Source organism: Citrus sinensis, chromosome 8 (assembly GCF_022201045.2).
Source record: "Citrus sinensis cultivar Valencia sweet orange chromosome 8, DVS_A1.0, whole genome shotgun sequence".
Lineage (NCBI taxonomy): Eukaryota > Viridiplantae > Streptophyta > Magnoliopsida > Sapindales > Rutaceae > Citrus > Citrus sinensis.
In genome coordinates, this window is record NC_068563.1 from 3,159,774 (window position 1) to 3,174,857 (window position 15,084).

At 36.3% G+C, this 15,084-nt stretch overlaps 1 protein-coding gene across 2 annotated transcripts; it reads right to left on the reverse strand.

Moving 5' to 3' along the window:
- Nucleotides 1-1,670: 1,670 nt before the first annotated feature.
- On the reverse strand, nt 1,671-13,582 carry LOC102612812 (autophagy-related protein 2). Of its 2 annotated transcripts, XM_006487030.4 has the most exons (14): nt 13,023-13,580; nt 11,548-12,653; nt 11,289-11,437; nt 10,404-10,567; nt 7,070-10,282; nt 6,862-6,974; nt 5,355-5,562; nt 4,836-4,949; nt 4,603-4,710; nt 4,371-4,503; nt 3,352-3,551; nt 2,908-3,104; nt 2,489-2,738; nt 1,671-2,020 (listed from the first exon to the last, which is right to left on the reverse strand). In XM_006487030.4, the coding sequence occupies exons 1-13, from the start codon at nt 13,227-13,229 to the stop codon at nt 2,666-2,668; spliced, it is 5,985 nt and encodes a 1,994-aa protein (XP_006487093.2). In that variant the 5' UTR covers nt 13,230-13,580; the 3' UTR covers nt 1,671-2,020; nt 2,489-2,665. The 2 variants fall into 2 exon arrangements, with proteins under 2 accessions (XP_006487093.2, XP_024957909.2); XM_025102141.2 differs by lacking the exons at nt 1,671-2,020; nt 2,489-2,738 and having other exon boundaries at nt 2,965-3,113; nt 13,023-13,582.
- Between the last annotated feature and the right edge of the window lie 1,502 nt (nt 13,583-15,084).

Sequence of the window (15,084 nt, forward strand, 5' to 3'; positions counted from 1 at the left end):
ATTTATTCTTTAGAGGTTAGACTTTTATGATTAATTTACATATTCCCAACACTATATAGATTTATGTACTAATTTTTTCAAAACATGTCTATCTCTTTTACAATATCTGTACATTAGATTTGACATGCTGCATTAACTAATTACTAACGAAGTGCATATTTTACCTTTATATCACTTGCACTAAATACAACTAAGTTAAAATAATAATTTTTATAATTACATTCTATTAAATTATACCCTCCTTACAGTAATAAATTAGTTTGGTACCCAAAAAAAGATATGTTGAGGGGGCTTGGTTCAAGTTGCAACTAGATGTACAATCGTAATCTTTTAAAGTGAGAATATGATTTTGTTATTACGGCAAGGGCGCAGATTCGAGTTACAACTTGATGTATAATCATTATCATTTAGAGTAAGAATATATTTCGGTTGTTGAGAGCACATGCTTGAATGACAATTTAAGACTGAACTTTTTATCTCCCTTCTAATTTGGTAGGAACCAATAATCTCACAGATACATGATATCAAATATTAACAGGTATATAAAGCCGACTATTGGAGAAACAATGTCACCTGAAACTGATGTACGCTCGTCTCAGTAACTAATAAATTTTAAGTTGGAACAACTATGAGTGCAGGAGACTTTGGACTTACCGTTCTGTACATCTCAAAAATTGCACACAGGCAGTAAAATAACGTCCCCTTGCTCATGATTTCTTAGACTATGTGACCTTGTACTATGTTAATTGACATTGTAATTTTGAACAAATATGTTAAATATAATAATAGTGGGGTTATTTAAACTTACTAAATTTCTCTCTGCACTCATCTAAGAAAATTTATTAATTATAAGAATTAAAAATCTCCAAACTGCACTTTATTCATTTCCTCCCTGCTTCCCTATTTGTGTTTTCTCTTTACAAACAGAATTTGTTACAGATCTATGGAAAAGTAAAAAACGACTCACACAGAAAAACATCATTTCATTGTGAATTTGTGATTGCTGGTGTCGTTTTCATTCAAATTTTTATCATCTACGAAAGGCTAAACTCACTTGATTTGGCCACTGGTAGGGCTGAATTTTAGGGTCAGTTTCATCACCATTGTAATCTATATGTTCCTTTTTTCAATCACAGAGAGAGAGAGAGAGAGAGAGAGAGAGAGAGAGAGAGAGAGAGAGCGAGCTACAATAATCCCTCTTCCTCTTCATCAACTGTTAAGAAAAGAGAGAAAAATTACACTAATCAATTGACATTCTTCGTTGACAACAAGCTGCCGCACTTTTCTCAGTTAACATTTCATCAAGATCAGTCCAGAATCAATAGAACATCCAAGACCTTCGCTTCTCATGAATTGCCATATCACACCACTCATTAGATATGGACAAAAAGGCCTTTGAAGAAACCCCACCCCCCTAAAAAAAAATAAAAATTCAGGGCATCACCATTCAAAAGTTATTGGATGAATATTGTACCAGCACTCAAATACTTCAAGCTTTCTGACACACTGCATTTTCCGCTAAGAATATATCAATCAACCATCTCATTCCTTCACAATAATCTCTCCTTAAATCTACAATTAAGCTGAAAAGCATCACTATTGCCAACCATTACATTGTGCCTCGTTTAGCTCAAACGGGTCTAATTAACCAATGCAACGTTACACTGAAATTGGTTATAATTCCATAGAGACGATCATAAACGCTTTGAATAAATTATACATCTCACAAGCCAGAAACCTTACAGTGATATAAGATATTGAATTATTTACAACAAAGAGGGCTTATATACATCGTGACTGAGGCATTAAAAGAATATAATGTACAAACTAACGTACTAAGTGAATCGGGTAACTATAATTATCAAACTCACTCGTGTGGGTAAAATTTGTAAGCTGCACCAGTTATGTACATTTTGCACAAAATTCTGTCAATTCTGCGCTAAGGATATTTACATTTTGTACAAAAATTCAGTCAGTTCTGATGCTAAGAATCTGATTGGTGATTCCAATACCTGTACACCTGCAAGCAGATTATATGTTGAACATCATTTTTTAAAAATGTTAAAAAGGCGATTTTTAAATAAGTCCAGTAGACAAGCCAAAACCTCAGAGCCCATTAAGAATATCTGTCAAAATTAATAATAATCCCTTAATTTGCAACTGCAGGAATATAACCCAGTTGAAGAATTATTCAACATGCAAGTTAAAAAGAAAAGAAAATTAATATTTGATGAAAGATGAAACCATGTATTGTGTACAACAAAAAACTAAGTAAACTAGAGGTTGTAGGGTTTTCAGACATCATCATCCATCAAAACTAAATGTTGGAGCTATATTAATACAAAACCAAAAAAAATTAAGTCATACGTACTAAAACAACAGACAGCAGAAACAAAACATTACTCCTCTTCCTAGTAGATATATGTATTTAAATTAACTTCAAAAGCCTGTGAAACAGCAAGTAATTTTCAGAAATGTTTTAACTTACGTGTTTCATGGGGCCTCCAGTGCGTGGAGTGCTCTTAGAAATCTCCTTTAGCCGGTGGCAACTTGCCATAGTCATAACGCATCATTTAACACTCGGAAGTGCAATGATAGCAACAGGTAGGTTACGAAATGCCAGAGTAGACGAAGGTTGATGATATCATAATTATTGACTGAACCATTAATCCCCTCCTCGTGACTGAGTGGGACCCAAATATTTCTCCATAGATTCTTTTTTACGCTCAGGATCCAGACTGCAATACAAGCATAATTACAATAGTTAATTTCTCCTTTGATGTTAGGATGTTATTATGATTGCAATTTATGAACTAAAATACTGACCTAATTTGGATGCCAAGAAGAGCATAATGCATGTCATTATGATTGCAATTGATGAACTGAAAAAAAACTAAAAATACTGACCTATTTCGAATCCCAAGAAAAGTATAATGAGCAGCACTTGCACAAGCAGAGGCCGGAGCTATAGCAGCTGCAGGAACTCCCCGTACAGCAGTTGCCAAAGCAGATCCAGCACTGGCTCCACGTTGGTACTTTTTCAAGGGTGTCTGAACTAGAGCAGATGCAGATCTCCCCAGTCCATCACTGAGACTCTCATAAGCCTATAAAAACTATGAAGATTATTACCTTTTCTAGAACTATTACACTGCTCAAAATTTTATTTGATATACTGGAACTTGGGACTCTAATCATCTTATATTTGCAGTATCTACACGCATGGTATATTACAAACAATATCAAAGATCTATATAAACATCTCATCAATGTTGTCATTCTTGCATGCAAAATTCCAATCTAACAATTTAATTATGTTTTACGCGCAAGATATGAGGTATATTGAAATATCACCTGTTCAATTCCTTGTTGGGCACCTTTAGGCTGATTACGCCTTACATTTGTCACTGTATTTTCTTGTACGGGCCATGACACATGAGGGATGCTTGTAAGAATATACTCTGCTTGAAGCAAAATATCATGAGCTCCTGCTGCCAAATGTACCCCAAGTCCAACAGCTTCAAGGGATATACTTCTAAGAAACGCAATTGTACCTGAAAACAAAATTGCTCTGCTGTTATCACAAGGCAAGAACAGAAGTTCAAAATAAAAATCATAATAATAAAAATAACGACGACGACGATAATGAAGAGGCAAAAAGATTGAACGCATGGTGCAATAATATAACAAAATAATATGCAATTATCTAAGGCGTCTACATATTCAGAATTAACATTTCAAAACCAGAATGTTCTCCAAACGATGAAAAAGAAAAACTCAGGGTTACTAATCTATTCACCAAACCAAGTGGACCTTGGGAACACAATGAATGATTTCAGCTATATTATAGTCAATCTATTTGAAACTATGAAAACTAATAACATAAAATAGTGTCTAAGACAGAAACATAACTCTTTGATAGGAAAGAGAAAATATTCCTATAAAGAAGATGAACAAAGAACAATTAGAATAAACCACATGTTACAAAACCATCCTGCCATGGTGAAACCAAAAGAAGGAAAAAAAAAAAAAAACTGAATGAAACCCAGCCAGCAGCACCTGTACTTATATTTCTATTAATCCTTAGCTAAAAAGAATACATATCTGACCCCCAATTGTTGCAAACACCAAATGGATCAACCAAACAAAACTATTAATCAGGCCATTTAGATCAATGGTTAACACAGCAGTGAGAGCTTGGTTTTAAAGTAATATTTCCATGCATCGATAACTAAGCTTTTTTATTATCAAATTATATATTATCATCCAACATTCTAGATAAATTTACAAACTACCAACAGTACACAACTTCTTCATTAGCCAAAAAGAGGGACCCCAACTTTACATGAATATTTTATCTCAATAAAATTTACCTCTTTGCATCCCTTTGAGTACCCTCTTATCCTTTCTATAGGTCTCAACTGGCAATGAAACCAGCTTTGTAGCACCGGAACCAACAGCAACCAAAGATCGAATGGCTGGCAGGCCTCGCAACACTTTATGAATCTAAAACAGAAAATAAAGGTTGATTAATTATTTACACATTTGCAAGAAGGCCAACAAATGCTTAATATTCTCAACAGCAACAATGAATGCCGCTAAAACCTGATTCTGGGAAATATCTTCCAACCACTCGCCTATTACTGTTTCACAGACACCGCCCCAACCATAGATGCCAACAGTGTGAACATGCTTAAGCTTCAGCTCAACCCCCTGCATCAAAATTTATTAAAGCAGGGCCGAGGGAAAAAAAATGAAAAGATTTACAGTTCTTGACAAGCATCTGGTTGAACTTTAACTAATCGGTGTAGAGGTAAGATAAGGAATGAATAAATTACCTTCCAGGGCACAAGATTTACAAGTTCCACATACTTTCCACCTCTTAATGCTGCTAGATCAACACGACTTGGAGTATAATCAACCCGAACAAAAACAGGCCATATATCAAACTTCTGTAACAAATTTTGGGAAAGCCAGTAATTAAATATTGTCTGGAATTGAGACCTAAACACTTGAGATGAAACAAAAAGAGATATAACAGCAAATAAAATGTCACAGCTACACTCAAATTCCAAGTTCAACAAAGAAGCATTCAAAGACATCCTATTAGAGTGACCTCAAGAATATAGAAAGAAGCGGATAAAATTAATATAATAAGGGTAATCAAAAACTGAGAAAATTAATATAATAAGGCTAATCATAACTCATAATTTTAACTGGGAACTAGATGATAATTACATAAATAGCAAATGGACATACAAATTTCTGATAATGCTATAGGCTAGAAAGGTTGCTCACAGAGAAAACAAGGAACTCATATATCATCTGATAAAAGATTCGAGTTCAACATCACTTGCCTGGAAAAAAGGTAGCAATGCTTCCTCCACAATGGTATGCCCAGCAAGGTTTCTGCTCTTTGTCATCAACAATTTTGAATCACATAAATCTTTATGACAACCTGGGGAATGGTTAACTGGCGAGCTTTTTTCTCCAAAAAAGTCTATGAGAAAATCTAGCTGGGATTGATGAAGATGCAACAGCAGAGGAAGCATAGCAACACGCAACCTGAACAGATAAAATACAGACGCCACATCAAATCAGCTTGGTCAAAAGGAAAAAGGAAAGAAAGGGAAGTTATTAGTTGAATCACCATTGAATAAAACTTCAATTCACATAGCAATAGAAGAAGAGGGATAAAATATATAGATGACATACTCATGAAGTGAAGAAAAACAGTAGTTTCAGCATGTAGTTTGCATCGGTTTTGAAATCTTTTATGCAAAAGTTCAAAAACAATTGCATGTGATAAACTGGTACACAGATTATGTCAGGCTGGACCTTCATATGAATTTTACATAGACTCACAAGGTATAATTGCAAAAACTACAGGTCTTCCTCACTGTGTTTGAAAATGGGCATTGATAAGTATAATGATTATCTTAAGATTCAATAAGATTATGTATGAATCATCATTAGTATAAATCCTATCTAGAAAAACAAATCTGATAAGTATTAGACTTCTTCTTCACAAAAGTATAATTGCAAAAAGTACAGTTCTTCCCCACTGTCTTTGAAAATGGGCACTGATAAGTATAATGATTATCTTAAGATTCAATAAGACTGTGTATGAATCATCATTAGTACAAATCCTATCTAGAGAAAACAAATCTGATTAGTATTACACAACTTCTTCACAAACTGACATACCTTCCATTGGCCCAACTAGGAAATTGAAAAGAACCCATGCCCACTTACCCAATTATTACAGTTTTCAGGCTATCGTCCAGTTTCTCAGGACCAACTATTAAAATATAAAAGCAGGCAACAACAACCTAATAAGATATTATCTTCATTAATATTTCTTTTTCTTATTTTAGAACTCTTTCCTCATTGATGTGTAATCTTGTTGAGATAATAATAAAGCCTTCCTACTGAGAAGATTGTTCATAAGGTCCCAGTAATAGAATCACAATTAGAGGCATTGGATGAGACTGTAAATTGCATAGACCCACACTTGGAACTACATGACATGAATGTCTGGGAAAGCTGATGACAAAATCAAACTTGAATCATCAACCTTAACTAAAACACTTATTCTAAACCAAAAGCAAAATATCAGTTGAATGGAGATCTAACAGTGTTTTTCAAATCAGGGCTTTAAACCTTAAGATTCCTCCTAATTCTAGGCTGAACAGGAATAATTGCTAGAACCGAAATGCTCTATGGCTGTATTTTTTCATTTTTCTTTTCTTTTTACCAGTATACATTGATTCCAGGAAATAAAAGATAACAGTATAATCTTTAAGTAACACAAGAATCATCGCTTAATGAACCTATAAAAATTAGAGAGACCAAAAATTGCACCTGTACTCCTCAAGAGGGGTTTGAGGATTGGGTTTGACAGATTCTAAGTCCAGCCTGAATGCTTTGGCAGAGGATACTCTGGGATGATCTTTTGAGTCATAGTGCCCCAAAACCTTCAATTCAATCGTGAAAAATTTTTCAGACATTATTGCAAGAAAATAAAAGGTAAATCATTCATTTAAAAATACCTAAATGATCTCAGCATTACCAGTTTCCAAGGTGCATCTTTGCTCCTGTCAGAAAGGTGAAAATCTTGGACTGAAAGAGACAGCCCCGATACAAACATTCCACCAATTGGGAAAATGTCATATTGAAATTGCATGCCAGTTAATGCAAGCTCCAGGCATACAGTCGTATCCCTTCCATGTATATTTGATGAGCACTCACCATTATTTCTAGATTCATGCCAGTCAGAACCAGCATACATTCTCCATGTCACATTAACATTGTTAAGAAGTATACGCCCCTTGGCCTTCCTGAAATCATCAGGTCCTGCAGACTCAATAGATGGACGCTTGCATTCCAAAACTTCTTTCACGCAAGTTTGCCCACTTGTTTCTGACAAGTGGTTTTCTACGATTCTCAGACAGGAATCTCCATACCAACCACTGTTTCCTTTCTCAACATCTCCATCCCTCATATTCCTGGGTCTGCATTTAAGCATCTGGGGTGATGACTGTCCCCCTACAGATAATTCTGACAAAGGACGTAAATCAGCCAAGCAGTAACCTTCTATAAATTCTGGTAAGCAACCATTCTGTATAAATGATGTTTGATCTAATCCTATCAGGGGCATTGATCCACTGACTGCTAGATCAGCTGAGAAATCCTCTGGGGATTTAACACTTAAGCTACATGCCTCTCCAAGAAGGGCATCATCAAATGAAATACGTAGTTGTGACCCAGTAGAATCAAATTGGCAGGTCTGACTCCCATCAAAATGAAATGCATCTTCAGATATCTCATCCATCAAACCCACCAACCCACCAATACTCTTTGTATCTGAGTTTAAACAACTTGCTTGACAAGGAGGGGCAGAATCGCTATTCAATACCCCACTTGCATCAATCAAATCACTCCTCTCTTGTGCCTGCTGCACGGTATTATACCTATCTTGCAAATGAACCAGTGATTCCTCCATATCAGGGGCAAAAATCTGTTGAAGTTGACTGGCCAAGCATGTCAGACCAGATGTTGTGTCATGGCAAGTATCCAGATAAATGTGAGAATTTGAACATTCCAACTCCCAGAGAAGGCCATTCTTACAGTTAGTCCTCAAAACGGCTTCAAGGAGTGCCTCTCGGGCAACCTTAACATATCCAATCTCATGAAGATGTTTTACACTGTAAGTGCCAGCGAGTTTCTGAGACTCGAACTTGGCACAGAGAAGAAGACCCAGATCCTGCATTCGAATTTTATAATCGTTCTCCAAGGAATTTTCCACGGTTGTATTTGAAAGAACAAAGGAAGATGCAGCTAATAAACAAGCAACATAAGGTCCATTTGTTCCAGCAGAACCCAACTGAGAATCAAGAACTTCATTTCTAACCATCGGGTTCATAAAGTGGGGCTCATAACTCAAACCAACATCAACCAAATTAAGAACAAAAGAAGTTCTGCAAGGAACAGTTAAGTCACTCTTCTGCAACCTACCATCACCTGATTCTTCAATTTCAGGAGATGGCAAACTAAAAAATGAAGTTATAGCATCCAGCCAATCCAAACGACCACCAACAGCGACAACTGTGCTGCATCTAACAGTAACAGATGTAAAAGCATGGGAAGACTCCGGATCCAGCAGATGTACAATATTGGAACCAGCTAACCTAGAAGATAATGCATTTGAACCACCTCCATCACCACGTTTCATTGTAGAGTTGCTACAGGATATCAAAAGAAATTCTTGACTTGGAACTTCAGAGACAGAACCCCATAATATACCTTCACCATGGGCTACCCAGAGAAAACCAGCACCCTTATTGCCTCCAATATTTGAAACTGACAGCAAATTTAACTTCTCAATTCTCAGTTTCAAAGAATGCCACAACCCAGAAAGTTCACTTTGCATTCCACCTCTTATATCTGCTTTGGCATCTGGTCTAATTACAAGTTCCAGAGAATCACATTCCAGGAGTACTGATGTTTGGGAGACAGAATATTCTTCACAGATACCAATGCCATCATGGCCTAAACAAGACAGGCCACTAATTATCTGGTTTAAAAGACTGTGTAAGCAAGTATACTGAGACCAGTCAAGATCGATTGCGACTGGAAATAAATGAACGTGCACAAAAAAGGCAGAGCTCAAGATTATCTCTTGTCGGGTTTGAGAATCTTCCAGATCATTCACACGATTAACAGCAGCAAAATCAGAACCTTTTCCCATGAATTTATTTCTACTCCTGGATTCCTCATATGTAGCTAAGAACTTAGCTCTCTCTGCTATCCAAGGACCAGTCACAGGACCCTCCTGCCAAAGCAGACTGATGGTAGAAAGAAGACCAGTTCTATTGCTGACAGAAAAGAAGTTCTGGGCAGAAAATTTGGACCTACTGAAGGAGGTGATTTCAGCATCATCTTTATGGAAAGAAGAAACCAAGTAAATGTCAAGATCGCCAACATTTAACCGTAGAGAACGTGTGGCTGTAGTGGAAGATCTTTCCTGAATACTACCATCTGACACTGCAGCAGGTTCTTGGACTGGTCCCTTCTTAAAAGTCGATGGTGACGAAAAATCAAGAGCAATAAAATGATCCCAGGCATAGTAACCTCGCGTGTCTCCGCCACTGTTTAAAGGAAAACATAGTATAACCCTTGCCTCTGGGATTGATATATTACCTCGTAAAGTTTCTGTTGAAGATAGGGTTGTAATAGGAGGACAAGAACCTCTTTTCACATACCCATGGGAAGCCCCACACTCCTCATCGACCATCTCAGACAAAAACCCAGTCTTTTTGTGATTCAATTTAGTAGAACTTCCAATATCCTTAAAAAGATCCCATAAAATATTTATCAAATGGAAGTTCACCCAAAAAATAAACAGAGGCAGTTTCAGAGAAAACGATGTGGACCTTGCTAAACACCCATGTGAACGATTTGCATCCGTGATATACTTGCAATTAGTGATACCTGAAGTTTGAAGCAGCAAAACTTTAACAATATCACCTTTATTCCCAAAAGAAGAATCAGCAGAAACTGGCCCACTGTATTCATATGAACCATGAACATTGGCAGATCGGGGAAATGGAGGGAGAACACCTTGAACTTCCACTTGTAGATGTTGGATAGAAACAGTTTGACTGTCACTTTTGTTTTTAGACTCCCTTGGGTGAACATTCATTACATCAATTTCGTTGTGAAAGTAATCAGCAACCTCAATATAGTTTATTGTTCCCTCAACCTTCATTTCTTGAGGATATACCTGTTGATATTATCAAAGTTTCATCTTAGTACAAAAGAAAAATCATGTAGAGCACTAAGTTCAAAGGAAAGACAACAAAATATGAAAGGGCAGGATAATTCTTCAACCTCACATTTATTACCTGTACAACAAGAGAAATGTCTCTGCATTCTGCACCCACATAATGAAAGTGTGACCCAACATTTGTCCAATCACATGAATCCTTCTGATCTTCATCATAAAAAGAGAATAAAACGGAAACTCCAGCAAAAGTTGCTTTGAGATTAGTTTGTACATGCTGCTGTTCTGAAATGTATCGAAGGAATATAATTACAGTTTTGCCACAAAGGTATGACATATATTGTCCCAATGGTAAATGGTCCATAAACAAATATCAGACAAAACAAAACCATACCAGTACTATGTTCCTATCTAATAGAGTTAAACTAAATAACCCTTGCATTGTAAACACAAACAGGAGGCAAAAAACCAGTAAGAATCAAAACTTATTCAAGTAATTAGATAAAGTGTGATGATACAAAGTTTTGCAATTTCTGTAACTGAACTACTTTCCCTTATAAAAGTTATTTATTATAAACATCAACACATACTTTTTTATCTTTAAAAAGGCTACATAAAATTGAATTCAATAGAAGAAGTCATGAATCAAGAACCTGAACATGAAAAATCTATCTGCTACGAACAATTAATCTCTCGGTTAACACAAGTAAAACATTAAAGTATTCCCCTAACCCCAACCTAATTGTTGCAGAAGAAAAAGATTAAATCAAGCAACTTGCATTAAGAGAGAGGGAATACAAGACATTAGATGATGGTACAGCATAGGCAACAAGTAATTCTGAGACCTTATGTATCACACACATATACATCAGGAGAAAATTAATGCAATAACCATAAATCAGTAACCATACGCAAGTAACCATGACCCCAAAAAAAAAAAAATGCTATCAATATGTTTCTCCAGCCCTTCACTTATTAAATATGAGAAAAGGAACAAATCACATACCATAAGGAACATGCAAAGACCCAGAAGCAAGGCTCGATGCAGCAGTTATTGCACTGAAAACAGAGCATGTCCAGTTCCACATGCCACTGTTTCCTAAAGCAGATTGGGAATGTCTCATTCCATCAAAACATTCAAAAAATTGGTCCACACTGCAAATAAGCCAAACCAATAAATAATAGAACATTAGCATCATGCCTCAAGTTAATTCATCTAACATCAATGGTTATACAAGTTTACAAGCACGGACGGATAAACCAACCTTGCCCCCAGATCAACTTCTTCAATACCATGTTTCTGATTTGTGTTGACAGGAAATGGCACCCAATCCGTTATAAGATGCGAGGCAGGTAGCACAGCTTCAGAAACAAATTCTTGCCTATTGAAAGAAGGGAAGCTGGAAGAATAGCTACCATGAATTGGTATCATCTCATCAGCGGGAATTACAGCAGGAACATTTGCTGATGAACGGAATTGAGAACTCACATTTAAGTAAACAGAGTCTGTTGGCTTGTAAAGCGTATGAGACATCCGATCATTATCAATCTTCAGATAAGTTTCCCATGAAAGTAAGAACCACTTGATCGTTCTTGGTTGAAATTTTAGTTCTATGGGATCAATACAAACATCTGCATCCACTTTGCGAATATCTAATGAACCATCCTTCCAAGGTATACTCAATTTTATGTTACCTGAAAATCCACCTCTTTTCCATGAGATGATAGGAGTTGTAGCATCTGAAGGAATGCAACCTGAAGGTACTTCACCAGAGGGTGTTCCAGAAGCATGTAGAGAGCCTGGTTGATGATTAACAGCATCAACGTCAACAAGTTCAAGTATTGCTCCTTCAAACTTTACAAAGTTTGTAAGACGATTAATTCCAAGAAAGCTCTCCACTCTTGCATCACTATCAGAGGAAGGGTCTTCAGAAACACAAGTTCCACACCCTATTTCTGATATTCGAAGAACCAAAGTTGCATGCGACTCCACCTTGTTTTCATTTTTCTCTATACATGGGTCGTAAGCAACAATCAACTTCTTTATCTTGACATGGAAGCTTGTAAGGAACCATTTCACCATCTTTGCAATTATCTTAACACCCTCATGAACATCATTGGGAGTAAACTTAGAAGGATTACCTGCTCCATCATGCCCAAACTGCCCTGTATCCCATTGCATACCGTTGTTATCATCTTGGCTGGTACTGCAACTTTCATCTACATCCCGTGATTTATTATCCCAACAAGGAGCAAGCACAAGCTCTAGTTCATCCAACTCAACTAGACAACCTTTGCCCTTCCACGGCATTTTAACCAGTAGAGACCCAATGGACCCCTCTTTTATCATCACTGATGTCGCTGCACCAAGCTGAAAGAACAACACAAGCACGATAACACTGTGATCAATAAGTAGCAACTCCAAGTACTCCAGTGACAGCCCAACCAACTTAAGCTTCTTTGTATTTCTATTCAAAATTTATACTCACACTAATTACAAAAAATGAAGTTCACAAAATCCCATTAAAACATTAGAACCTTAAATACCCCGAGGCAAAATTAAAACGCCCTAAGCACACCAGCCTGGTAGCAGCTACGTGTAATTCATTGAATTCAGTTAATATATCAGCAAAACAAAGGACTAGTCAAACAGCAATTCTTCATAACAATAACAAAAAAACCCTTCAACAAAAAAGGACAAAGAAACACAGATTAAGCAAACGAGGTTACTACTCTGTACCTTCTGATTAAGATAATCAACATTAAGAGCGAGATCATTGAGCTGAATAGAGCCATCACTAAGCTGAACATCAAGCTGATCAAGGTCAATATCCCCCAAAATAAATTGACCCAGTTTCTTCTTCAAAAAGAATTTGCAAACCCTCTTCACCGCCCACTTCGGCACCAACTCCTCCGCCGATTTCGCAATCCTCCACCCCGAAAACATTATATCCAAAACAACAAAAGAAAGTGATTTTTAGGATTCAATCTCCGAAATTAGGGTTTTGAAAAACTGGAGAGGCGGTTGTTGCTTGCTCGTGATGGAAGAATTTACTTCCATCAAGAGCAAGAGCAAGAGCGCGAGCGCCCTGTAGAGGAGATTGCTGTGTTTGCGAATGATTTGGATTGATTTTTGAATTTGAAAAGAACATGAGACATATAAAATTGATGGTGGTGATGATGAATATTGATGATGACGATGATGATGAATATTGATGATGATGATTAATTAAGAGTTGGGCTGTGTTTGGGTTTTCCGATTTTGGGGATTCCGTGTTTGTTGGGTATTGTGTTCTTTTCTCGTTTTCCTTTTATACGTTGACGATTGTAACTCTACTTTTGTTTATAAGCTTCTGAAACAAGTTGATTTAAATATAATTTTTTACTCGTCGATTTTTCGTAGGAAATATTTGAGTTGTTAATATGAGTTTTTATTAAAAAAATATAAAATTATTTTGATAGAAATAAAATAAAATAATTAAATAAATTAAAGGTATTTACATAATTGAATTTTAAAAAAATTCTACAATCTCTATTCTTAGAAACTCAAAAGTTTAAATTTGGGTTATTTATCGTCAGTCCCCACATGTTTCGATAATTAGCACCGCGTACCCACAAGTTTCGACCATGTGCATCACGCCCCCATTTCCGTCAAACTATCGTTAACTTAACTCGAAAAAAGGGTAAAATGATGATTTCATATAAGATTAAAATAATAAATAAATAAAAAACACTCTTTTTAATCCTTCATTTTTTCCCCCTTTTCTCTCTCTCTCGCGTCTTTCTTTCTTTCTTCTCTTCTTCTTCGCGTCTTCTTTCTTTCACTCTTCTTCTTCTTTCTTTTTTTCTTCTTCTTCTTCTTCGGGTCTTTTTTCTTTCACTCTTCTGCTTCTTTCTTCTTCGCCTTCTTCTTCTTCTTTCTTTTTTCTTCTTATTCTCTTTCTTCTTCTTCTTGCCTTTCACTACTGTTGCCTGCCGGTGTGAGCTGCCGCCGTCTTGAATCAACAACAACAAATGGCGCACCCTGCGTGATCTGCCATCGCTCGAAACCGTCGACGCCACCGCCTGAAGCAGCCGCCGTTCCCGCCGCCTCTATAACTTAATTTAGGGTTTTTGATTTTTGGTTCCTTTTTGTTAAATTTTCTTGGTTTGGGTTTCTTTTGTAATAGAATTTTACAGAGAAATTTTGGTATAATTATCTTAGGTTTCTTTATTATTGGGTTTTTTTTGTTTTGGTGGGATTATTGGAATTATTTTGTAATCTACTAATGATTTTGTGTTTGATTTTTTTCTTTCCCTTTGGAATCATGCTCTGTCTCTCTTCTTAAAAGTTTACTGGTTTTACAATTTTGTTATGATAATGAAATAAGAAAAAATCGTTTCAATATAAGATATTATTATAATTAATTTTTATTTCTTAATGTAAATTTTATAATCTGTAAGAGGTATTTTTGCCAAATATTTTGGCAATGTAGCAATGGCTGAAGCTGCAGCCATGAAATGGGGAATGCATGTGGCTCTAAGAGCAGGAGGATCCTCTCGGTGTTACTTGAGTCTGATTGTCTTGAGGTTGTAGAGCTTGTAAACAGTAGATGTAGCAGCATGGCTGAAATCTCTTAGATGATCTCTGAAATTCTGGAAATGAAGAATAGTTTCCAGAATTTCAGAGCTCAGCACACTGCTAGAATTTACAATGGTGCAGCTCATGCTTTAGTGAAATTGGCTCTACAAAAGATGACAGATATGATTTGGTTGGATGAATTTCCGATGTGTTGTATATGATTTCGAGTATTTAATGGAAA

Excerpts from the sequence above, each read along its gene's own strand:
- LOC102612812 (XM_006487030.4), bottom strand. The coding sequence starts at position 13,229 with ATGTTTTCGGGGTGGAGGATTGCGAAATCGGCGGAGGAGTTGGTGCCG. Across the intron at positions 11,438-11,547 it reads GAAGTTGATCTGGGGGCAAG|TGTGGACCAATTTTTTGAAT; the intron begins GTTGGTTTATCC and ends GCTTATTTGCAG. Across the intron at positions 3,105-3,351 it reads CCCAACAAGGAATTGAACAG|GCTTATGAGAGTCTCAGTGA; the intron begins GTGATATTTCAA and ends TAGTTTTTATAG.